Source organism: Phodopus roborovskii, unplaced genomic scaffold, assembly GCF_943737965.1.
Source record: "Phodopus roborovskii unplaced genomic scaffold, PHOROB, whole genome shotgun sequence".
NCBI lineage: Eukaryota > Metazoa > Chordata > Mammalia > Rodentia > Cricetidae > Phodopus > Phodopus roborovskii.
The window spans coordinates 11,239,251-11,265,813 of record NW_026125295.1 but is presented as its reverse complement, the minus strand read 5'-3'; the positions used below and the strand labels follow the sequence as shown (position 1 = coordinate 11,265,813).

Genomic DNA, 26,563 nt, shown 5'->3' with positions numbered 1-26,563 from the left:
ACTGAAATTCCCCCAAATCAAATCTCAAACAATGTAGTCATAATTCGGCTACATGAATCAGGAGGGTGGGATGCACCTGTCACCTACCAACTTGAGAGGCTGAAGCAGGGAGACTAAAGACCCGACCTAAACAATCAACCTAGCTAAACCCCATCTCAAAAGGGGAGGCTGGAGCAATGGCTCAACAGCTATAATCTCTGGCTGTTCTTGCAGAGAACCTGGGTCCTGTCTACAGCACCCAGATGGTGGCTCACAGCCATCCAGAACCCCAGTTCCAAGTATGTATGTATGTATGTATGTATGTATATGTATTATGTATATATATATATATATATACACATGTATATGTAAAATATACACATAAAAACAAATCTTTCTTATTTTAAAGGAAAAGAATTGCAACACCACCCAAAAAAAAAAAAAACCCAAAAAGCAAACAAACAAACAAAAAAAATCTTTCAAGGTCTTGCCAACAGTGCTAAGGAGTTTGGACTCTCTCCTACAGGGAAACTAGAAACTCTTATGATTAATTAGCAGTGGCCTCACCAGGATGAGCAAATGATTGAACATTGTATAACCTTAGTTTGCAGGGTAAGACTATAGAACCCTGCGTAGAGCTATCCCTGCTTTCTCTCCTTCCTCCAGAATTCTGGGGACATGGCTTGATCGTGTTTCTGATAGGCACAGTGAAGTTCCTGCCCACAGGCAGTCATCCATTAGCCAGAATTGCATTCTGGGTATACTCTGGTGGGGCTAAGCCTGACTGAGTTGCCTGCACTGGGAATCTGGACACCCCAGAGAACTGAGTTTCATCCCCTATGTTGAGATGATCTTTAAATACAGTTATGACCGAGGTCTGAGTGATGTGTAAATTTTAAATCAGACACAACGCTCAAAACTCACGATTTATGATTGCTTGTCAGTTGTGCTCCTGAGGCTACCTGTGTCATTGGACGTGCAAAGTGGGAGGGAACCCCAAATAATAGTGTCCCGTTGCACTTATTGGTAGCTCAGGATGTGCCGACGTGGGAGCGTTTATACTATAGAAATCGACAAGCACATAGATCAGAGTTTTTCTGCAGTTTCCAGTTCACCATCAGCAGACACAATCGTATCTTCGTGAGATGTTTTGATACGGCAGACACAATCGGATCTTCATGAGATATTTTGCAGTAACCCTTAATAGTTGTAGTCTGAGGAGCCCAGAAATCCTGGAGTTTGAGAGGCATGACACAGAGAAAGGAATTTGGTCAAAGGTCAATGGGAGTGTGTGAACTGGCCACCCCTGAGGTTGAGGCCGGGGGAGGCACCTGCCGACCAGGGAAGACTCACACCAGGGCCTGACAGGGAAGAAGGCTGAATGGCAGGAAACACACGGGCCTGGAACCTAGAATAGAGCACAGGAGTGGGCCCATTCTACCCTGAGGGTTGTCTCAGAAGATGGAATCACCCTCGGCACATGTGGTCTCCCTGCCAGAGGATGAGGGGCTGCAGCCCAAGGGCAGCCCTGAATGCCCTGACCAGCACCCAGGAAGACTGGGCCCGAGAGAGTATGCCCAGCCTGGGGTTGTGGAGAAGGTGCGACCAAACTGGGACAACCCCCTGCAGTTCTTGCTTACCTGCATCTCCTATGCTGTGGGCCTCGGCAATGTGTGGCGCTTCCCCTACCTGTGCCAGATGTATGGCGGAGGTGAGTGCACGTGCAGGGGCAGCAGTGTCTGAGTAGCTGAGTGCCTAACATCCCAAACTCTCACCTTCCTGGAATCTGCATGAATTCCAGGCCTGTTGGATGTCACCTCCTAAGAGCTGGCCCACAACCCAGCGAAGAAGGAAGGTTGGGCTTTGCTTTCACGGACAGTGCTTTTGTGCTGTCTAAAAACTAAAAAGCTTTGCCTAACTTGAAGTCATAAAAAGCTTTCTGATCCTCCTCTAAGTTCTTAACCTCCGGGTTGTGCATATGGAGCTGTGATCTACTTCCTTTCCTTCCTTTGTGTGTGTGTGTGTGTAAAATGTGGTACCAACTAAGGCTCATTATATTATGTTGTTGTATTGTTGTTTTCATGACGGAAAGATTGCAGAGCTCTTTTGCTTGGATTACATCGTTGAGGATTGAGGGAGTGATGGAAAGGTTGCTAGGCAGAGCTGAGAAGGTGCCCACTCTCCCACCTTGGTATGAGCAAGCAGGCTGTCACAGTGACAAGTTGCTGTGAGCCATACCAGACCTGCTGTAGTTGCTACTTGGTACTTTGAGTTAAAATTAGACTATCTTATGACCTTTGTGTGTTAGAGCATAACTCCAAACAGCTGCCGGGAACATGGCTCCTGCTCCCAGGTGTCTCTAAGAATAAACCACACAGGCCTCGGCCTCCTTCAACATCAAGCTGAACGTATTTAAAGAGCAGGATCCCCCTCTGCAAAGCAGGCTCTGAGATGACTGTTTCCTGTTCCTGGAAGGTGTTGTGAGGAGAAATGGTAGGAAGGTGGGGGTGGTGTGGTGTGTGCCTGCACGGGATGGGGACATCTAAACAGTACCAATAAGGGAAAAGGGAAGATCCCAAGTACCCTATCAAATACTCACGGGAGTGATGGCTGACTAGGCCCACCCCCATTCCAAAGGGATAAAGCTATTGCTTTCCCTTTCCCTGCACCAGTTACATTTCTTGGCGTCTCCCATCTGTAATTGGAGAAGACCTCTAAGTAGGGTCATATACCAGACTCAAAATTGTGGAGGGGGACTTAGAAGTGTCCAGACTGTCGCAGCACTCTCTCCTCTAGTGAAGGAACCCTCTCCAACCAGGATAAGCATGGTGAGAAACCCAGACAGCTCCCACCTCCACCAGGAGTAAGGAAAGTAGGGCTTCTGTCTGTCTGTGCAAAGTGATTAATCTCATTTGACTATCCATGTGATAACTAGGCTAGAGGGGTAAGCCACAACTCCAAAACCAAGAGACTTTGGACTCCAAGGAGCCAAGAATCTTCCGGAGAAGGAAGAGTGGGAGGGGAGGGTCTTACCCCCCCCCCACCTATAGAATGCTCAAGAGCGTGCTGGGCTCTTGAGCTAGGATTGCTAAATGTAAGCACCTGGAGGTAGGCTGCCTTAGGTAGGGAAGATTTGCTCAGCTTTTTTCTTTCCTGAGCCAAACCTGAGCTAGTCCTGAAGTTTTCCAGCGTGGAAGGAAGAGACACCCAGCTTGCTTTTGAATTTGAGGTGGGGATTGCCTGAAATTCCAATGGAGCCGGTGAATGAGCTAGCAGGGCAAGTCTCTATGTAGGAAATCTTTGTTGGGTGTTGGCACCCGTTTGCCTAGAACTCACATAGTTACTGCTGGGGTGCTGGAACAAATGACCCCTGCACACACACACACACACACACACACACACACACACACCCTTCCTTAGGCTCCCCATGTCCCTGGTGTACTGGGCGGTTGGGTGTGTGTGTGTGTCAAAGAAAGTGCCGAGAGCACTTAGCTCCCAGAAGCCACAGAGGTGTGCATTAGGTGCATCAGAAGCCATTCACTGTTGTGAGGTCAGGAGACCAAGAAGGGGTTAAGATCTGGGGCTCTGAAGACAGACTGCAGTATTCTGAGCACCTGGAGATTCTCCCTCCAGCCTCTTAGTTCCCTAGGTTAACAGGGGTGTATTGCATAGTTCTATTTTTCCACCTGGGATAATACCTCCTCAGTCTGACCTGGTTGCTACGATCAGGGGATCTTCAGAGGTTGGAAGATATTGTTAACTAGTGTCCAAGAGTGCCAATGCTGATGTCCACTTGTGCTGTGAATCCTTTTATCTTTTGTTTTATTTTGAGATGGTGGGGGGGTGTCTTTGTGTACCCTTGGCTGTCCTGGAACTAGATCTGTAGACCTGGCTGGCTTCCAACTCAGAGACCTGCCCCTTTTATCTTGATGTTTTGTGGGTCTATGATGACTTTTCCTACCAATTAGATAACCCCATACCCCACCTGGAATGCTTTATGCCTCTCCCTATTAAGGATCCACCTTCGCTGCAATTGTTTTCTGTGTAAAAGGTGTTAATTTATTGCAGCATCAAATCCTTAGCCTCATGGTTAGGTAGTGTGATGCAATGGGGAATAGGATGGGTACAAATAGCCAGATCCTGTTGAAAACCGGCAAACATCAGTGACCAGAACACACCTAATACGTGTCTGAAACCTTGCTGGCCAATCTGAAAACCAAAGTGACAGACACATAGTTTACATAACTTGGAGTTGTCTCCCCTAAGGCCTGCGCATCTGGGGACCACATGGAAATGTGAGTAACCCTGCTTGTCAGCCAAGGCTGATAACGGGCTGGTAATTCTAGTTGTTTTTCTGAGATTTATTCAATGGACTGTTAGAGAGTTTCTGAGTTGTTGGGTTGATGTATCCCAAAAGGAGATAGAGCCTTAAACATTGGACTTCTTAGAAGCTCTCCATGATGAATATTGTCCCCTAGGCTCATCCTAGTAGAGTCTTGGCTATTTATAACTGCATAACATGTGTGACAGTTGACTCACAGGATGGAACCTATCTATCTAGCTCCTTTTTTTTTTTTTTTTTTTTTTTTTTTTTTGCATCAGTCTGTCTGGCTCTGTGAACTTGTGTGAATTACTGATCATGGGAAATAATTGTAGATTTTGCGAGCATGAAAGGATGGAACAGGGATGCCCCTGGCACACACATAGCATGTGCTCAATGAACTCAGTAAATGTGGCTCCATCACCTCTTCCAGAGCTTATGTGGTTTACATGGAAAGTGACTCATGGAACATTAATACTTTTGTTTGGTTTGGTTTTAGTTTGGTTTTTGGTTTGGTTTGGTTTGGTTTCTTTTGAGACCAAGTTTCTCTGGCTGTCCTGAAACTCGTCGTGTAGACCAGGCTGGACTTGAACTCACAGAGATCCACCTGGCTGTGATTCTGCTACCTTCCAGCCAAATCAAGTGTTTCGAGGAATGGTGGCATTAAATGTCTTTTGTACAAATGGAGCTTTAGAGGACTTGAGCCTGACTCCCTGTGGCCAAGCACAAGGTAGCAATATTGCAGTAAGAGAAACTAAAAAGGAAAACTGGGAGATGGCAGGGACCTGGGTCAGCCTCTTCCAGGGACTACCCTGGCTGCTGATTGTTGACAAGCTGGAGATGTCCATCGACATGGATATAGGAATGTGGACAGAAAAGGGGCAATCCTGACCCAAGACTTCTTTTTTTTCCATCTCATTGTAAATGAGACAAACTATTTCCAAGGTTCTTCTAGTCAACTACTCAGCTGCCTCCTCAGTGAGCTGGATCAGGCATTGTGGGAGAACTCCACTGACCACCTATGTTCACAGAGCCGCCTTCTTGGCAGATGCTAAAGAAAAGCAGAAGCTATTGAGTTTTCCAGGTTATCTGCCTCCATTTGCAGGCACATGCAAAGTGATTGTGGGTGGAGAGGGTGGAGAGGGTCTCAGGTAGCTCATCAGAAAGGCAGATAACTTCCTCCTTTATTATGGGGCCTCACTGCCACTCACCCATGGCTTTGTAAAATTTCAGTCTCTAAAAGGAACCCCTTTTCAATCTCTGTTCCCATTGCATGACCCAATGACACTCACCTGGATAGTTCTCTACTGGTTTTAAGGAAAACAGGTACTGTGGGTTCAGCCAGGTGTCGCTGGATCCAACAGAACATCTGTCCAGCATAAGCCTCTGGTTTCTGTTTTACAGGGGGGCAATGCCTTTTGTGTAAGTTGTCATGTGCTGTTTGAACACACTAAAAAAACTGGCTCTGGAGGTGGAATTCAGCCATTGCACTTATGGTGATTAAAGACCAAAAGAGTACTCATGGTAGATCACTATGTACTGTATGAAGACTGTCTTGTGTAATCAGATACTCTAGCAATGGCTATTTCCTAACAAGAAGAAGAAGAAGAAGAAAAAAAAAAAAGCCAAAAGCCTGTAGTTGTTCAGTCCACAAGGCTATGTGTTTGAATCTGTTAGAGCCAGAAGTAGGTTCTTAATGGCAGCAAAGGAATGCCTCCTCATCAGAACTTGGCACCAAGCTTCCTCCTTCCATATCCTTTTATGTAAACTTCCACAAGGTGTGACCTTGACTTAGTGTGGGTCTTCCCTCCTCAAATGATCCAATCAGGAAAAGTCCCCACAGCTAGGCCCAGTTCTTTGGGCTTTAGGTGATTCCATAGGTAATCAATTTGACAATCAAGTTTAGCCATACCAATGGGAATAATATAAGGTCTCTTGAAAGGTGGGACTGGAGCTCCGAATGGACCCAGTCAGTGGAAGATCTCGGGATGTTCCTGAAACTCTGGGGCTGCAGCCCTGTGGAGGGGCCCTAAGCCTGCCTTGCAAGAGTCTCCCTTGAAGCCCAGACTCTGCCCATCTCAACAGGAAGCAACCAGAGCCATCATACCCCCCTTCCCCGTCAGACTCTGAGAGGGGCTGGGGGAGTCCTGCTGGAGTGTTAGAGCAACACAGGTAGACAAATGAAGTCACAGCTGGCTTCCTAAAATGGTAGATTCCTGTTCACAGAAAATATTGTGGGGAGGAATGCCAGGAAGGTATGAGGGCAGGCATCAAAACAGGACCAGAGGGGAAAAGGGGAGGTCGCGGGGGGGGGGGGGCCTATAAAACCCACAAGTCAAGAAGACGGCTGGTCTCAGGGCCCCATCCAATCTGAAGGGTGAAAGCTGTTACTTTCCCTTCCTTTGCAGTTGGGTCTTCATGGAAGCTCAGTGCTTGGTCCCATAGATGACCATCAACACCCCTGCTACACAGGCTGCCCCTGTGTACCATGGAGGTATTTTATGACTATTAGGGTTTGTGTATGCCTATGCTTGTTTTCCTTAATGCCAAGGAGCCGGTTCCCTCTACAAGCCTCCCTCAATCCCTGCTACTGCTCATCAGACTTTTTGCTTTTGTATGCCCTTTTCCTGTGGCAGTTTCCCAGGTCCCAGCCAAGGAGCCATGAGATGGGGTGAATAGGAGAAAATTCTAAAGTAGTCTTGGGTCATGCCTCCATGCCACAGACTTGGTGGGCAGCCTTATATTCCTGACTACCTCTGTACTTTCGTCTAGCACTGGCAGGATGTTTACAGCTCCATTCACAGACCGATCCTTAGGAATCTATGGATTTGAAGGTTTTTCTTTTTAAGTCACTGGTACCAAAATGAAATTTTACACTGAAAGTGCTTGTTCAAAACAGGCATACAGAGATCTCTTTGAAAGGAGGATGTGGTATGAATCTTTGTGTACTGAGGGGTCCAACTAGTTTACCCACCCACGTATTTGATAAGCTACTAAGCACTCTGAAAATATTGGGCCGGGATGAACATTCTATGGTCCAGGCAACTATAAAGCATCCAAAATGCGTCATCCTAGGTGAAGCCTCCTGGGCAGGAAGCAAGTTGGCTGACTTTTCTACTCCACCTATAGACCAGGTGTGACCAGAGCTTAGAAAATGCCTGTTTCAGACACCTTATCGCACAGAAGCCACTGGAGCTGTAGGAAGACAGACAGGAGCACTTGGGAGTGAAGTTCAAAGTATTTAGTAACCTGGTGGTCTAGCCTTAAGCGCTGAGTGAGAAGATAGAGATTAATGCGATGACCCAGTAGATAAAGATACCGCACAAGCCTGGTGTCCTGAGTTCAGTCTCCAAAACCCACTCACAGGTAGAAGGAGAAAACCAACTTCCTGGAGTTGTCCCTCTGACGTCCCAACCTCCCCAACACGTTTTTTAAAAAGAGGGTAGAAGCTTTTACTGGCAGAAGCTGGGCCAGCACAGCCGTGGAGAATGATGCCCAAGGAGCCGGGGCCAGGGGCAGTTTCCCGGCCAGGATGGAAGTATTTAAAGATTTTAAAAAAACTGAGATGGGTGTATGTCATCCATGGACATGTGAACAGATAAATCATTGGCAGGAGAGGCGTGGTGGGTGAACAGATGAAAAGCTGGATTGGTAGGATGAGCAGAAGACAGTTGGTGAGAGGGTGACTCCGGGATGGACAAGGGGGTAGAAGAAACCACGGCAGAAAGAATAGATCCTGAGCGGAAAGGTCTGGGGGTAGAAGGGCTGCCGGAAGAGGCTGGTTGGGGAAAGGCGGGTGACGGAAGCACGGTTGCTGAGACGTGAATCTCATCTCTCCTCACTGACCTGATGCTCCGCTCTGGCCTCCCACAGGGAGTTTCCTGGTCCCCTACATCGTCATGCTCATCGTAGAGGGGATGCCGCTCTTGTACCTGGAGCTGGCTGTGGGGCAGCGCATGCGGCAAGGCAGCATCGGTGCCTGGAGGACCATCAGCCCCTACCTCAGTGGTGTCGGTATGTGGGGCCCTTCTCGGTTCCTCTGACAGAGACGTGTGGGTTTCTGGGCATCGCCGGTGTGCATGACTGGGTGAACCGACCCCCCAAGAGGGCTACCATGGAGCTTTGGCAGAGAGGGCCCTAGATTCTGACCCTCACATGGGACCCCACTCCACCACACCCCAGGGAAACTCCCACCTTGGGGCATCTCCACTCTGGAGCTCAGCTTGAGAGTCTCTGACTGGCTGGACATAGCATTCATTTGGTCCCAACTACCTGCCCTCTGGGGATATACACAAAGTCCACCCCTGCTTAATGTGTTTCTGGTGCTGAACATGGCATGCACGCGTGTGAGGTCATTTCATCTTCACCGCACCACTTAGGGGCATTGGCGCATCACAAATGTTCCCAGAGTTTGAAAGCCGAGGCGCCTATGCATACTAGGTGGCTTTGCGTCCCATCATAGCTTTTCAAAGTGACCTCCATTTGCTATCCTCTGGTATCTCCAAGACATGGTTCCCCTCCTCTGTAAAAGCCCGGGATCCAGGCCCATCAATGGTGGGTGCCTCCCCAACCCAGAAAGGAGAGCAATTGTTCAGGAGCGAGGAAGGGTCAGCTCTGTATAATGGGAAAGAACGTACCGGAATCCCTAAGGGCCAGGTCTCCCTGTGGTGGTGGCGATACCACTATACTACGACCATGACTAAGGTCTTCAGCTTAACAACAGACCTGAGAGCTGATGTGGGGACTAGCCTTCAGAAGAGGAGCTACAGAATGGGCAGACCAACCACTCAATTTGACTTTCCTATCTGAGGTGGTAAAACAGTTCTCTAGGGCTGGCTAGTGGAGCAAAGTTTAACACTCTGGGGCCAGGGGAAAAGGGAAACACACACATACACCTTCAGGGTGTCCCTATAATCTCTCTGTCCCTTATTTCCTTTCTTACCTCTATTCAAATGTATCCCTTCTGTGGCCTTAGTGTTTTTCCCCTTACAGCTTGTATACCCCAGCAGAATCTCTCAAGCAATATAAAACTTAGTGTGGTTACATTCTATTCTTTAAGTGAATGATTTCAGTGAATACAAGTAAAAACTAACACGTTTTCCATATCCCTTACATGATTAAACATTTTATGTACATATATTCATGTCCAAGCAGCTTTAGATTTAAAAGAGTGTAAGCAAGCAAGATATTTTTCTCAGACAGTTCTTTTACTGGCAGGCTGCATTTTGCAGTCCTCAGGGTGCATACGCATTCACCAACAGTTTTCTATATCAGGAAGCTGAGGGTAGAAATGGATATAAGGAATTAATCATCACCTTTGATCACCAATCCTTCCTAGCAAGAAAGGTATGTGAATCAGTAATAGCTAGGCTGCCATCACTTTTGTTCCTGGCCTCAGTGAGTCCCTCATTCAACTATCAAAAGTGTGCCTTTCTAAACTTTAAATTATTCTCCAGGTCACTAACAAAGATACTTTATCCTAACCTTAAGCCATGACTTAAAGCTTTGTTTTAGCTATGATGCACACCAAAACCCATGAACACATCTCCCAACATTAAGATTAAAAGAAGTTGAGCTAGCCTAGCTTATGGGACTCTATTGTGTTCGTTAACCATTGACCTAAGCCACAGTCAATATGGCTCCTCAAGAGGAATCCTAAGTCCTAGCTGCAGGACCCTTCCTTGTCCTTATTGTCCCACCCTCTGTAGCCCCTGCTTTATCAGGGGAAGATACAACACTATATCCACCTTTACCTATATTAAATTTCCTCCTAAGCATCTATCATAATCCCTTACTATATTTGTTTAAAAAAAAACACTTAATCTTCAATTCTGTTTAAGCTAACACTGTTTGTTGTATAAAATCATTGCTTCAATTACAAGGTACAAATTAAGAGGAAATCATCTTCATAATAATCCAGAGTAGAGGATTATTACTCCCAGTAGAGTGCAGGAGGAATGGCTCAGCTGTTAAAGGCTAGGCTCACAACCAAAAATGCCCAGTAGAACTGGATATTTCCATGAGATAATCCCACACCATGCCACATACCTGAGAAATGCACGCAAAGGCACGGCAGCTAGAGACATTCTGCAGCCGAAGCCATCAGGGCCTTGCCTGTCTGGGCTTCACCCATCAGTACCTCGCACTCTGGGTGCTGAGCTCCTGAATTCAAGTGTCACCTGCTGCTCCTCTGACGTGGCCACCGGTCCCTGGGTACAGTGCTCCTAAAGGCCAACGTCACACCACCCCAGAGCAACTTGGTGCTACACTCTCCCCCTGCAGTGGGACTCTCCTGCACACTTCATGCCTCTGCCAGCCTCCATCCCTCCCCGATAACAGAGTGGCCAGTGTGGCCCAAGTGACCTGGTCTAAAGGGAATAAGTATCCTACCAGGCACATGGGTGATGTATTTCTCAGGAGGTTTATGTCCTGGTTCCGATGGGTGGTCTTCCCCTTACTTTTCTGTGAAATGGAAATGTCAGACACATGTGGCTGTTTGAATGAAAATGGCCCCCACAGGGAGCCATCGGGCCATAGGGAGGGGCACTATTTGAAAGAATCAGAAGGTGTGGCCTTGTTGGAAGAAGTGTGTTACTGGGGGTGGTGGTCTTTGGAGTTTCAGAAGCCTAAGCCTGTCTCAGTGTCTCTCTCTTCCTGCTGCCTCCAGGTCCAGAGTAGAATGCTCAGCTACCATGTCTGTCTGTCTGTGTGTCTGTCCGTCTTTTTGTGTGTGCCACCCTGCTTCTTTCTATGACAATAATGGACTAAACCTCTGAAACTGTAAGCAGGGCACTATTAAAATGCCTGCTTTTATAAGAGTTGCTGTGGTCAGGATGTCTTTGCAGCAATAGAACACTGACTAAGACACACGCCAAGCATGGATCCCGGGACCTAGCACTCAGATATTAAAACATGTATGAGAGGTTGGGGGGGGAGAACCCTCAGAAATGGGTCACAAACATGAAGTCATGGTTAGAAAAAAACATGGAGGGGAAGTATTCCTGTCCTGGGCGGTCCAATCATGTCTAGGGGTCCTAGGGGTGCTTATAGGTTGGGCTACCACACCTGGTTCTCAGCATGACCTTCTTATTCCATTCAGGCATTGCGAGCTTGGTGGTCTCCTTCTTGATCTCTGTGTATTACAATGTCATCAACACGTGGTCTCTCTGGTACCTCTTCAATTCCTTCCAGGTGAGCAGAGGCCTAGTGAAGCCAGCAACAATGAGGAGAGGGGGCTGGCCTCCCCTCCGGGAGGAATGCAGACGATTGTGGATTATAACTGGAGGGAGCCTGAGAGGGAGGCATACACCCGAACATTCACTGGACTTCTGCTTTTGATGTTCCACACTCAGGGGAGAGAAACTGCTCTAAAACAAAGGAGATGAGGACAGTTGGTAGTCTGTGGGAACCTGCAAGATGGCTGTCACATCCACTATCGAGGCCTGCTGGGAGCCAGGGTCTCATGGGATAAGTTCCCTAGAGTGCAGATCTGGCTCCTGGTGTTATGTAGAGTAGCCTTGGCCCACTGGATAATGCCACTGGCCCACTGAGCTGTGTCCTGTGGAATGTGGCCATGAAGCCAAGAGGGTGCCCAGACTGTTTCTATTAGTGGAACTTTTTTTTTTCTCATAAATCTGACCTCATAGGACCCAGACCTGGGCAACAAGGTGCTTGTCTTAGAGCAGGCTTCCTCTTACACCACCCACAGCTCTGATCAGGTTTATATGTCTTCCCCTCAGTCCCCTTTAGTATCTCTCTGAGCAGTTGGCCTTGGGTCACGATCATTGACAGACATCATTTAATTTGTTTTTAAGTGTCAAAGAACCCAGTTGCAACCACTGAAAGCAGAAGAGGGTTTCACTGTCTCCACCCTACAGGGTTCAAGGAGTCTTAACTGCCAAGCTGAGATGCTGCTACTTACTGCTCAAAGGAAGTCACTAGTGCCAGCGTCCCTGGCTCAAGGGCCGCAATAGCTTCAAGACACTGGACTTCACCTGTTTCTTGTTTCCACACCCATGGCATGAAACATCTGTCTAAACTCTTAAGGGTGTCCTAATGATGAGTTGGCTTGGGGAAGTGGGAAGTGAGCTCATTTAACTGTTGCTTTCTCTGACTTGTTCTAAGTTGAAGGGAGAAAGGAAAATTCATGAGTCATTGCCAACTCTGTTTTTGTTTTTTGTTATTTTTTTTTGGGGGGGGTCTGGCTGGATGTTGGTGGTACATGTCTTTAATCCCAGCACTCGGAGGCAGAGGCATTCAGATTTCTGTGAATTCCAGGCCACCCTGGTGTACAGAGGTAGCTCCAGGAGAGGTCCCAAAGCTACACAGAGAAACACTGTATCAAAAACCAAAAACAATTTTTTTTTTGCCTGTGGGTGTGTTTTCTGCATGTTTATCTGTGTATACATTAGTACAGTGCCTGTAGAGGTCAGAAAATGGGCTTCAGATCTCCTAGAACTGGAGTTACAAATGGTTATTCGTATTATGTGGGTGCTAGGAACTGAACCTAGGTCATCTAGAAGACAGCCAGTGTTCTTAACTGCTGAGCCATTTCTCCAGCTCCCATCATTAACAGGTTCTGACCAATCCATCAGTGGTGCAAGGGCTTGGAGTTTAAGCTCCTGATTTTGTTGCTGTAGTGATGCTAGGTCAGTGTTGTCTTGTAGTTGGTGTGGTCACTATCTAGACAGTAGTAGCAGAATCTTCTAGACCCATAAAAGAATGCAGTAATCCTCAAAGACCATATTCAGCAATAAGAAACAAATCTTATTAGTCAGCTCTACTGGATCAAAACATCCTAGGCACAAAGAGGAAAGATTTGTTAATTCACAACTCAGCCTCTAGTAAAGGTGAAGTTTAGCAGAACGTCATATCCTAAATACATATAAGAGGACACATCCACAATGACACCAGAATAGAAAGTAAATGACAGGTTTCCCCTTAGCTACTTGGAAAGCACACTCCTAAAATTCCACAGTATCTTCCCACCCAAGGGAACACAGCCTCTAGGTGTGGATCTTTGGGGGAATCCTTAACATTCAAACCAATCCAGTTATGTTCCATGCCGTCTATATTTCCTGAAGACCCAAGTCCTTGTCAGCCTCAAGGCTGCAGCCATTTGCCCTTGGGTGACCAGCTTCCTTCTCTTCCAAGACCTCTCTGCCAAGGCTATATCCCATCATCCCACCAAGCCCTCGGCCTTCCCCTTGACTCTCTGTTGATTCTCACTTCATTCCAAAGGATCCCCTGCCGTGGTCTGTCTGCCCACTGAATGGTAACCGCACAGGCTATGATGAGGAGTGTGAAAAGGCTTCGTCGACGCAGTACTTCTGGTACAGGAAAACACTCAACATCTCACCATCCATCCAGGGGGATGGAGGAGTGCAGTGGGAGCCAGCACTGTGCCTCACCCTGGCCTGGCTCATTGTCTATCTGTGTATACAGCGGGGTACTGAGTCAACTGGCAAGGTAGGCCGGGGAGCATGATACCACTGTGCCTGGGTGGATTTGAACATGGACAGAGGGGTGCCATAGTGAGCTCTGCAAATATTCACAGACGGCCATGGAGAGGAAAGTGCCTGCCATAGTTAGCTTTAACTGTCAACTTGACATAGCCCAGACTCACCTCACCTAAGAAGGGAGTCATAGTTAAGAGGTGGCCAAGAGCAGATTGGCCTATGGGCAAGTCTGTAGAGGATTGCCTTCATTATTATTATGTTCATTTTGAATCAAGTTTATTCACTTGATTATTTTATCATTACTTTATAAACATGCTAGTGTCCAAAATCTCTAATTTATATAACGTTATGTCAATAAGCTGATGGTTGCCTTATGAGTTGATTTAAGGGGGCCAGCCCACTGTGGTACTATTCTCTGTGTAGGAGGTCCCACACGGTAGAAGAAAGGTAGCTAAGCATGATCCTGTGAACAAAACAGCGAAAGTATTTATTAACTTCTGCTTCAAATTCCTTCTTGCCTTCTTGTCCTGACTGCAAAAGGCCATGGGAATGTACAGCAGTGACTAGTGTCTCACAAGTTGACTTCTTGGGGAGCCCCCACTTGGCAAAGCTGTGAGGTTTTCGGCAGAACAACTGGTTGTTCCTGTCGTTTTCTCAAGTGCTCCCTAATAGGAACAGCTGTGGGGTTCTTTCCACAGCCCTTTGGTGGTATGCTTTACACTTATTGGGCACACATATAGCTGTGGATAGTCAGGAAGATGATGTTTAAGCTGAATAATTCCGATAAATAGACATAAAACAAGGATATTTTACATTACTCAAACTGACAAAGGAGTCTGTCCAAAGACAGCCTTTTTTCTTTTTTACATAAGAGGAGATTGAAAGCAGGCTGGTTGCCCCTGGAGACAAACACCTGGTTGCTCTAGAGACAAATACATGAGGTCGTTTTCCTAGTTGTTGTTTTACTTATTCAAGGACAGAGCTTGAAGGAACTTTAGTCTGGTGGTACTCCCCATCCTCAAGGCTCAGCCAATTGTTTACTGTCTGGGAAACCCTCACCAACTTAGAGCTATGTGCAAGGTCATGGTTGCTCACTGGCTGGCCATTGTGACAGTCCCAGCCTAAGAGAAACAATGTGACTTATCTTGTGTTTTGAGAATGGGTAGGGCCCTGAAAATGTTACTTATAATTGTTCAGAGTTTGTCCCCTGAAAATGTTACTTATAATTGTTCAGAGTTTGGCCATAAGAAGAGCAGCAGAGGCAGCAGAGGGCAGCATGGAAGATGCCCAGAGAGATAGGGGCAGTGACAGCGTAGAGGAGGAAGCTGTGTAGGGATCTCCGGGAGAAAGTTGCTGTGGGGGAGAGAAGTGTGAGAGAGTGAGTGAGAGTGAGTAAAGAATGAACGAATGATGTAGAAATGTGTGTGAGTGTGCGTAAGAGAGAGCTGTGTAAGAGCTGCTGCTTAGCTGTGGCTGTGGGGAGGTGTAACTGGTGGGGGGCAGGGAAGATGAAGCTGTATAGAAAAGAGATGTAGAAGAGAGATGTATGTCAAAGGGAGATGTGTAGCCATGTGAAAAGAGAGGTAACTAAATATGAAACTATGTAACAGCAGGAGAGAGATACATGTATGTAAAGAGAGATTGTCAAGAAAAAGAGTTTGAGTAAGGAGACGTTAACCAGCCTTTTTTCTTAGCTTACCAGCAGGAAGCATGTCTTTCTCCTAAGACAGAAAAGTCTAGCAACCCTCAGAAAAGAATCTTTCCTAAGCCCCCTGCCACTCTGAGGCATTCTCTTGGCTACCCTGGAGCAGATCTGGGATCTGGCCTCCCATGGTCTTCATCATCCGGCTTTCTTCCGTGATGCACCATGACCTAGAATGGTGCCATAATAAACTACAGTATTTACAGACAGCCACGGAGAAATGGACGCCATAGTAGACAGGATATATTAGCAGATGCCCAGGGAGAAATTTTAAAGGCAAATATAGCGAGGACTATGCAAGATGTTTTGAGATGTCTTTGAGCACAAGGACTGACAACAAGGAACGCCTCAGTCCCAGACTGAACACAGTTTTAGGCGGACCTTCTTGACAAGTTCCGGTGGTCTTTTTGTTTCTGTATGCTTGGTGACAGTGGCAATCAAGCAGTCATATATAAGAACCCCTCTTCGTAGCCTCCTGGCCTTATTTACTTTTATATTAGAATTGATTAGAAATGACCACATTTTTATCTCGAAAACCTTCAGACCCTGTAAAAGAATTTTAGTGCTTTTTCCAGATGTTACCAGCTGTGGGCAAACTCCTAAGACATTTGACCCAAAGATTGTGCCATCTTCTGGGTTGATGTGAGCAGGTTCCGTGTGCTCTGTTTCCAAGTCATATGTGCTCTTCTGAATGGGGCAGCATCAGGCTCCATAAAGATCTTCCCTTGAATGGGGTTTTCTTTTACTCTCAATTTTTAAGATCCCACAGCACTTATATTATTGAGTCAATTTCACATATTTTAAATTAAACACTGTGTACAAACATTGTATCCATTTCAATGAAGATAAACTGATAGTTTTGAGTGGACTTTTTGCACGGCTGTTGGCAAAGCTATTTCTTAGAAGCTGAGGCTGACTCCACTCGTGGGTTCCCACAGGTGGTCTATTTCACTGCATCGATGCCCTACTTTGTGCTCATCATCTACCTGATTCGGGGTCTCACACTCCACGGAGCCACCAATGGCCTGGTATACCTGTTCACTCCCAAGGTATGGGAAGAAGTCCTGAGGGTGCTGCTACCCACTTTGTTCCCTTTTGGTTGGCTGGGCTGGGGTGGGGGTGGGGCAATCATGTACAAGGAAGAAAAAGCTGTAAGTAACAAAGAGGATGGTGTGAGCTCAAGGCTGGGCCAAGGGCTGTGCATGCCTTATGGACATGGACCCGTCCTCAGATAGGTGATTCTCTGTGCACTGTTCATTCCCTCCTATACTCTCACTATCCCTAATGACTGATACCAGTTCCTCCCTTCTGCCCTTCCTGCTTCAGCTCTCTCCCACTCTGCTGAGCTGATGACCACAGATGCCACTCCAGTCATTTCCCTCATGTGTACCCATTTTCCTTACCATCCGGGTTGCAATGATCCCTTCCTTATCCTTCTCACTCCAGGCCGAAGTTCTTCAATGGGAAACAGGACACATTATTCATTTAGCAAATTGTGTGCCTGGAGATAGATGTCTAGAGAGCCCTTCCATGACTCCCTTAGTGTGACAGCTCTCGGGACTGGGGCGTCTTAAACCCACTGCCTCTAGTTTTGTGAGGTGTTTGTTTGTTGGAATTTATCCAGCAACAGGCATTTTGTAGCCTTCAGCTCTTCATAGCCTTTGCTGTCTTTAAGACGTCTGGGAATGGCCTAGTATCTTTAAATTCAGGGATTAAGTCACTCCTGGCGCTCTCTCTCTCTCTCTCTCTCTCTCTCTCTCTCTCTCTCTCGGATTTTCAAGATGGGGTTTCTCTATTGCTTTGGAGCCTGTCCTGGAACTTGTTCTTGTAGACCAGGCTGGCCTCAAACTCGGAGATCCGCCTGCCTCTGCCTCCCAAATGTTAGGATTAAAGGTGTGCGCTACCAATGCCTGGCTCATTCCTGGCTCTTACAATATTAGTTTATTTAAGCAAATAGTAAACAATTAAGAAGCACCTGTGATAAAAAGCTTCACACTAATATTAACAGTGAATTAAACATTCATTAATAGTGCTTGGACGATGTTTAGCAGTGCTCTTACATGTCCTTGGGAAACTTGGGTAACTTCAATGAGGTTTAGTGGTACAGTCCACCTGCAGAAATATACTGCGCCTAGGCCAGGTCTGGACAGCTGGAGAAGTAGAGAGGTAGTTGCCCCCCTCTCTGGGCCTACTTCTCCTGGGAGGGGGAGTCTTGGAACCTGGGGTTGCTCAGCCCTATCCATATTGGCCTTCTAGATTGAGGAACTAGCCAACCCCAAGGCCTGGATCAATGCAGCCACGCAGATCTTCTTCTCACTGGGCTTGGGGTGTGGTGGCCTGATTGCCTTTGCTAGCTACAATGACCCCTCCAACAACTGCCAGAAGCATGCCATCATTGTGTCCATCATCAACAGTACCACTGCCATATTTTCCAGCATCGTGACCTTCTCCATCTATGGCTTCAAGGCCACGTTCAACTATGAAAACTGCTTAAACAAGTGAGTCTAAGCTGTCCCTCAGAACCTTGGACCCCAAGTGGGAAGGCAAGGCTCCAAAGCTCCGAGCTGGAAGGGAGACTGGGAAGGACTGGGTTCCCAGAGGTCAAGGAGTAGACTAAAGACACCAGTATTGAGGTCTTTGGCCGATGCTAATATGTCCAGTAGGGAGGCCACTTACATGAGTAGCCATCTCTAAAGTAGGACTGAAATTAATGTATGTTCAAATAACTTGTATATTGATAAGAATTTAAATTTAAGCGACTCTAAGGTTAATGGGTTACTCAGCGGCACAAGGCATATTTAAGCACAATGTAAATTTCTGCCACCCTATACAGTTCATCAGGTATCATTGGCACAGATCTTCAACAGCCTCACTGTAGGGTCAGGGTTCTTGTCCTCAGCTCTGCTTAATCCAGAGTTCCTCTACTCATCCAGATTATCAGAATTGCCTTTTAGTGGTAAATGTCAAGACGATGTTCTGCTCTGCAGGGTGATTCTGCTGCTGACAAATTCTTTTGACCTAGAAGATGGCTTCCTGACAGCCATCAACCTGGAGGAGGTGAAGAACTACCTGGCCTCCACCTACCCAAGCAAGTACAGTGAAGTGTTCCCACACATTAGCAACTGCAGCTTGGAGTCAGAGCTGAACACGGTGAGAGGCCTGGAAAGGGTGGGCATTGCCTCTCTCTCTCCACACGGTCTGCCGCAGACCTTTCAGTGGGCGACGGGTCTGCGGGGAGACCAAGACTGGGATGAACAGATCAGGAGTGGCTTCGCCTTGACAGACAGACACAAACACACTCAAGGAGGTTTCTAACTGCTGCGATTTTTACATCAGAGCATTGGGTTTTTATGCAGAAAGTTCAAGGAACAGATCTTTGGCCACAGTTTAAAATTTACAGACATACTACAGAAATGTCAGCAATTATTTTGGAGCATGAGATCATAAATACATCTCATGTTTATTTTTGCCTGCTTGTGGTCAACTTACCAGGGATTCGATTTACTGAGTTAAGAGAATAATCATTGTCTCTGGTCAGTAAACTTTTAACAGCATTGAGAAGAACTCTTGTACTGTTTTATTGATTGGGTCCTAAAAACTCAGTGGTAAATCCCACACCAGCTTTACTGTGGGCGGGCTAATTAGGCAGGGTCATCTTGTGGGCAAATTCCTATAGCTTTAGGTATGTTAATTTATTAGGCCTTGGGCTGACACCTGAAGTCTCCACTGGCGCCGTGGGATTTGTAGCTGAGGGCTGGTCTGTATCTCTTTCTGTGCCTGAAACTATAAGTGTTTTCTGGCCTTCTGTGAATTAACAGTGAGCTACAGGCCAAAGCACCCATGATCAAAAGCATTAAAGCTATCATAGCACAACAAACACGTACCACCCATTCCAGACTGTCAGTTGGGCAATCACCTGCAGGGTCCTGAACCACTTTTCCCCAGGAGGCGTAACCACGTGTGGTGTGAACCTCTGGACAGGTAGCCATTGAGATTTCTCTCAGCCATTGCTACACTGTCTCCACTGGTGTGGCGGCAGTCCATGAAGACTGGGAACTGGATTGTTTCCCCTGCAGCAGTGACAGACACTGGACTCCTGCTCTCTCCCAGGTCCTACAGGAATTCTTTTCATTTCCCTGCCTCTTTTTGAAATTTTCAAAATATGGAAAAGGCAAAGGATAAGGTAACATACACAGTCAGAATCACAGCACAAATAAAAGCTACAAACCTGTCATTTGGAGGTGTGTGTGTGTGTGCGCACGCGCGTGCATTCACGCCTGTGTGCACGTACATACCTGTGTATGTGTGTGGGTGTGTGTTTGTGTGTCGATGTCCATTCATGGCCCTCATTGAATTGTATTCCCATGATCCTGCAGTTGGTTGAGACAGGAGGAGTTCCAAATGAGGCCACTCAGAGAGATTAAAAGGGAGCCGGGGGGCAGGGGGGCCGGGGCCGCAGTAGTTGAATACAGGTAGTCCTGGTTATAGATTTCCTTAGTTAGGCTTAATGATAAGTTACATATAGGACTTTAGACTCACTAATCTAGGAAAGATTATAGAACATTTTCTTTTAATCTTGCTAAATGTTAAAGGACTACATATTGTTAACTGTGATTCTTATTTGAAAACTGTTGTGGTATATATTTTGCTCTTTAAGGTTAAAACCCTTCTTTTTATTTAGACAGAAAAGAGGAGATGATGGGAGATGCAATTCTGTAAATATGTTTCTCAAATTGGTTACTGAATCATGCACTGTTGGCCAATAGGAAAGGAAGATAGGAGGGACTAGTAGAGAAGGAGGAAAGAGGAAGTAGATAGGAGGAGGCAAGATGGAGAGTCAGGAGAAGGCAGAACCGCCAGCTGCCTCTGGCTGGTAAGACCACATGGAAATACATAGAAATGGGTTAATACTTAAGACAGGGCTAGCTGATAAGAAACAAGTCAAATACAGATTCTCTGTGTGTTAATTAGGGCTGGCCCGGGGGAGGGACAGGACTAGGCGGCAGGAGAAAAACCATACTCCTTATGGGGCACCTTCAAATATGAGACCCTGGGCCCATTCTCTTCCATTCTGTATTTCTTCCGTCTCATTTGATGACAGGAAACAGAGCAAATGCTCCAAAAACATGTCCTGCCCAAGAGAGTTGGGCCCAAGCAACCAGGGACTGTGAACCCTTCTAATCTGGGAGGCAAAGTATATCTTCCTCCCTTCAGTTGTTTTGGTGGTGATCTTGTTCACACTGATAAGAAAAGTAACTCATGCAGGAGTTTGCGTAAAACAGAGCAAACAAAACATATTCATACTGGGGTAGTTAGAATGAGGAACACTAAGATGAATAAGAAAGCTTATGGGTGGGCATGAGACCCACAGATAAAAGGGGTAGGGATCTGAGTGACATCAGGTAGGCTGTCACTTCCAAAGTCCTTGAGGGACACAGGTAACACATTATAGTTCTTTTATGTATTCTTGCATCTAATGAAGCTAATTATAACTAAATTGCAAGTGTAAATAGATTTGCTTTTCCTAACAAGATTCCACCTAGTTGCTGTGATAGTTAACTATCTGCCCAGGAACAGCTACAAGTTGGCCATACAAATGTGAGAAAACAGCTCGGTCTAATTAACAGTCCTTGACACACCTGCAAACTCTTAAGGCAGCAAGACCAGCTAATAACTAAGAGTCGAGGTTAGTAACAAACCTGCAGCCACAGATGGACCTACAGAGTCTTGCACTGCCCCTAGATGAGTGGGCAGTGTATAAACTTTAGGTTTTTATTTTTCGTGTTACACCTCCCTTTCAAAAACTCCGCAATAGTAGTAAGAATAACACACATAATCAGCTTTTAATCTATTTTATTATTTAAAACTTGTAATCAGCACCATTGGTATGCCATTAAGCGGATCTGTATATTAGTCAATCAGGTTACCATAGCAAAACATCAGAGACTGGGTGGCTACACCAACAGATACTTATTCTCATACTGATTTGTTTGCTTCCAGGATCAGTGATATCACTGTCTGTCGTCTTAGCAGACTAGGATGCCACCCTTTAAGCCTCACTGTACTTTAGTGACCCCCATAAAGACCTGGTCTGTATGCAGTCACTTTGAGTATAGAACTGTCCAGTGGTGGCCCATGCCTTTAATCCGGGCACTTGGGAGGGAGAGGCAGGTTTATCTCTGAGTTGGAGGCCAGCCTGATCTACCTAGTGAGATCCAGGACAGCCAGAACTGTTTCACGGAGGAGATACCTGTCTTAGAACTTCAAAACCAACGGGAAAACCATCATAGCACTTCTGAATCTGACAAACATATGCCATCCTTGAAGAGTGATGTTCTAGATGCTTGTCATTCTTTCTCATGGAGACTTTACCTTCCTGTGGCTTAATTTCTAGCAGTCCTGCGGTTAGCTAAACTCACCCATCAGGAACTCCTTACTGGTGTCGAAAGGGATTTGACTACAAGGCTTGGGCCTGGAGAGATGGCTCAGAGGTTCCGAGTTCAATTCCCAGCAGCCGCATGGTGGCTCACAACTATCTATAATATAATCTGATGCCCTCTTCTGGCATGCAGGTATGCATGCAGAGTGCTCATACATAAAAGATAAAGTAATTAAAAAACAAAACAGTAGGCTCAGCTTCCACAGCAGGTCATCAACACAGGCATGTGGATGCCTACCACATTTCCTCAGTCCTGGAAACAAAGATCCAAAAATTATTTTGATTTTTGCATTATTTTTATCTAAAATGTAAGCTTGGGCAGGAAGAAGAATGCAGGGCTCTGTACCGACAGAAAGGTTCATCACATTTTATGTATGTTCTAATCAGTCCGGGTGAGCTTTGGGACCTGGGCTGAAGGAAACACTGGCCAGCTTCAAAGTCCCAACATTTACCATATTAAAAAGACTGGTAACTAGTATCATTTTGTCACCCGCAGGCTGTCCAGGGCACGGGCCTGGCCTTCATCGTCTACACTGAGGCCATTAAAAACATGGATGTGTCCCAGCTGTGGTCAGTTCTCTACTTCCTCATGCTGCTGACGCTGGGTATGGGGAGCATGGTAGGGACAGGAACGGCCATCCTCACCCCTCTGACGGACAGCAAGGTCATCTCCAGCTACCTGCCCAAGGAGGCCATTTCAGGTCGGGACACCAGGCAGTGGAGGCGGGGCATGGGTGGGGGGCGAAATGCAAGACAATCGGGTCTAATTAGGGCCATGTGCTTCTCAGACAACTCCAGAAGGGCTGCAGGGGTGTAGCTGTGCTCCTGCTACAGGGTGATACTCAGCTCCAGAGCTAGGCTAAGAACTCAACACATCCCAGGGAAACGCAGTCAGCCTACCCTTGGGAAAAGGTGACGTCTACCCAGCCTGCACTCAACGGTCTCCAGGCTTTGAGAACCTACATAGATTTTTGTCTTAATCAAAGGATAAATGTCCATTTCCTAAGGCGAGCATATGACCTGTTCCCACAGCAGAAGGAGCTCCCAGGAAATGAGCACACAACCAGATCACCTTGTTCTGATTTCTAATGCTACTAGTTTTAGCCTGTGTTCTGAAAGTCGCTGGAAAGGATAATCTGAGCCTGCTGTTGGCACTCAAAACCTGTCAGTGAGGTGCACTATGCCGCTGTTAGCAGCAGTTGTCTGTCCCTGATCCTGTCCGACACAACACTGTAAGGTCACATACCCACTTTCTCCATGCATTTCAACTGCTAGGCAGTTAGCAAAGGAACTAGCTTTTCCTGTGTCTACTTAACTTCACTACCATTCTACCCAAGCAGGGGTCACGAGGACTCAGTTGCCAGCCACTTACCACCTCTGATAATTCCGTAACTCCATATCCAGGATGGGTAAAACAAGGCTCCAACTAGTCTTCATGTCCTCACCACCCACCTCTTTACTCAGCACTTGGCATCCTCCCTGAGACTGGGGCTCTGCAGCCCAGATATAGGCAATGCCCCCAACTGCTTTTTCCCCTGAACTGACATTCCCTGAAGAGCAGTTCCTACAGTTCATGTGGGTAAACCTACCCTCCCAAGCACACCTCGGGAACTGTGGCTCCTGTGGGAATATAAGAGACAGATCAACAGTAGTCTTGTGCCGTAGGTCTGGTGTGCCTCATCAGCTGTGCCATCGGCATGGTGTTCACCATGGAGGCTGGGAACTACTGGTTTGACATCTTCAATGACTATGCGGCCACGCTGTCCCTGCTGCTCATCGTGCTGGTGGAGACCATAGCTGTGTGCTACGTGTATGGGCTAAAGAGGTAAGGAGACCCCAGATCCTGTTCTACAGGGGGCAGAGAAGCTGTAGTGTTATATTAAGAAAACCATAGGTACATTCCTTCTAGATGCTTGGCTCTCAGATTTCAGTGACCTCTTGCTTCCTCCGTTTGCCTGTATCCAACCACTTATTTCCACGTCCTCTCTTCTATGTCTTATCTGCTCAAGGACTCAGCCTCCAGGCATAGATACTCTGGACATCCACCAGCATTAGGGTTTCCAAGAACCCTGGTCAAATCCAGTTCCCTGTGCAGCAGTCAGATGTGAGGCCAGAATGTGGTGGGGAGCAGCTTTCACACTGAGGCCAATGAATGAGGGTTGCAGGACTGCCTCCATTGGGTACCTGCCAAGGTCTGGGACAAAGTATAAATTGATATTTCCTTGGTGTTCTGAGGACCTGCCAAGAACACTTAATCTAGGTAGGACCTTGCTTTTCTTACTCCTGCAAGGCGGGAAGGAAGAGCCCTTCCAAACCCCAGGCTCTCAGTGGTTTCTCTCTCTCTCTTTTTTTCCTTTTCATTCTTTGAAATTTTACAGACTGACCAGTTTCCCCTCCCGTTTAGTACCCCTCCCCCATCCACTCCTCCTCAGCCTCCATTCAGAAAGAGTCCAGCCTCTCTGTGGGAACCAACAGCAAGGCATATGGAGTTGAGGCAGGAACAAGCTCCACACCCCATCGAGGCTGAACGAGGCATCCCACCACAGGGAACATGTTCCAAAGAGCCAGCTCATGCATCAGGGACAGGTCCTGGTCCCACTGCTAGGGCCCCCACACAAGTGTCATCCAGATGCAGAGGGCCTACGTTGGTTCCATGCCGGCTCCCTAACTGTCCGTCCAGAGTCCCTGCATGCGCATAAGCTTAGGCACTGTGGGTTTCCCCATTATGATCTGACCTACCCTTGCTCATATAGACCCTCCACCCTCTCTTCAACTGGATTCCCAGAGCCCAGGCCCCCAATTCTTGCTCCGATCTTCTTGGTCTCTGTGCCAAGCACAGAGTGACTGTTCTGAGACCATCTCTAGGAGGCGGTGGAGAATACTCGGAACCATCACTGAGGGACAGAGTGGGTGGGCAGAGGGAATCTCACCCTAGCCCTGTGTTCTGTGTTCTGGCACCCCCTCCCCCACCTCTGGGAACTAGCCTCTGGTCCACACCTGGGACCTCTGAAGGCCAACACCGGGGAGATGTCTCATGACCCGTTCTTCATTGGTCATCCTTCCTCAGGCAGCCTCAGCCCTTTTCCCTTACCTCAACTGCTCCCCCACAGAGGATCAGATGGGTTGGGGTCACATTCAAACATCAGTAACCAGAACAGCATCTTCCCAAGGGCAGAGGGTATGCAAACTGGATCCCTCCCTCCAGAGCACGAATAAACCTCTCTGTGGTCCCAACAGATTTGAAAGTGACCTTCAGGCCATGACTGGCTGCACCCTCAACTGGTACTGGAAGGCCATGTGGGCGTTTGTGAGTCCAGTGCTCATCGTCAGCCTCTTTGTCTTCTACCTGAGTGACTACATCCTCACAGGGACACTGCAGTACCAAGCCTGGGATGCCACTCAGGTACCTGATGTTCTTGCAGGGCCGGGGAATAAGGCAGAGCCCACACAGTCACTCAGAACACAGGGGACTCTTGCTGTGCTGTGAGAAGGCTCCATGTGACAGCATGGGAACTTCATCGAGTATTTCACAGATGCTCAATCTAGCACAGCTGACCTGGGCTGTGAGTTTTTAACCACGAGGCATCGCAGTGGACCTTTCCCCTGCTACGGTGCTGGCTCTTCCTTCACAGGAGCTTTACATGTTGAAATGGTCCATGCTCGCTGGCAGTGGCTTCGGTGCAGGCTTGCTGTGACATCAAATGCTGGTACACAGGCCCATCCCTGCCTCGTTACTTTTACTATAACACTGACCAAACTTCTGCCAACCATTCGGAGGGGAATAGACTTGGGGTCATAGTTTCAGAGGTGCCACTTTATTGGCTTGGGCAGAGTATCACGGCAACAAGAGTGTGAGGTAGAGGTTTTCTTCACTCCCCGATGGCCACAGACAGTGGGCCTCAGCCTCAACAGCCCCAATAATGCTTATGCCCTTCCTCAGCTAGCTGCTTCCTAAAGTCGCTAGAACCTTTCAAAGTAAGACTACACAGCCAGAGAAGGTAGGCATCTGAGTCTGTGGGGGAAATTATTTCATGTTTGCTAAACACCAACTCTTATCCTTTCTTTCTTTTTGGAATGGAGGCCGGAGTGACTAGTCAAGGTTTCTCCTGTGTCTTACAGGGCCACGTGGTGACCAAGGATTACCCCACACATGCGCTAGCTGTCATTGGGATTCTGGTAGCCTCCTCTACCATGTGTATCCCTCTGGTAGCCCTGGTGACTTTTGTCACACGCCACTGCACGAGCAGAGCAAAGTTTCCTACGGCCTGAGAAGTGGACCTGTCGTAGACCTATGGTTTCACAGCCACTTCCTACAGTAGAAGCTCCTCAGTTGCTTTTCAAAGCCAAAAGAACGTTCTGATTCCTGAATCTGCAAAGACAATTTAATTCTCTGTTATCATAGGTTGGCAGAAATCTAACCTTGGCCATAAATACTTTGGTATTACATACTCAACTCAGAGTAGATATAATTTTTCATCATTTTGACCATTAGCGTTCGTTCCAGAGATATCAAATGTTTACTTTACACACCACCATTACAGAACTGGGATTCTGGATTACAAAGTTACCTCTATGCATCCCAGGTTGGGTCTGCACCTGTGCATCTTAAAATCTATGATCCTCCAGACACAGCCTCCCCAGGCTATCACAAAAGGCCATGTGTC

General features: G+C 47.1%; 1 protein-coding gene across 1 annotated transcript; it reads left to right on the top strand.

Annotated features, from left to right (window-relative positions):
- The first annotated feature begins 1,410 nt into the window (after window positions 1-1,410).
- Window positions 1,411-26,168, top strand: Slc6a20 (solute carrier family 6 member 20). The gene is made up of 11 exons (XM_051173369.1): window positions 1,411-1,690; window positions 8,174-8,314; window positions 11,400-11,491; window positions 13,541-13,768; window positions 16,399-16,509; window positions 17,717-17,958; window positions 18,448-18,610; window positions 22,396-22,600; window positions 23,565-23,724; window positions 25,137-25,302; window positions 26,019-26,168. Exons 1-11 carry the CDS (start codon window positions 1,441-1,443, stop codon window positions 26,166-26,168), a joined length of 1,908 nt encoding a protein of 635 aa, XP_051029326.1. The 5' UTR covers window positions 1,411-1,440.
- The last annotated feature ends 395 nt before the right edge of the window (window positions 26,169-26,563 follow it).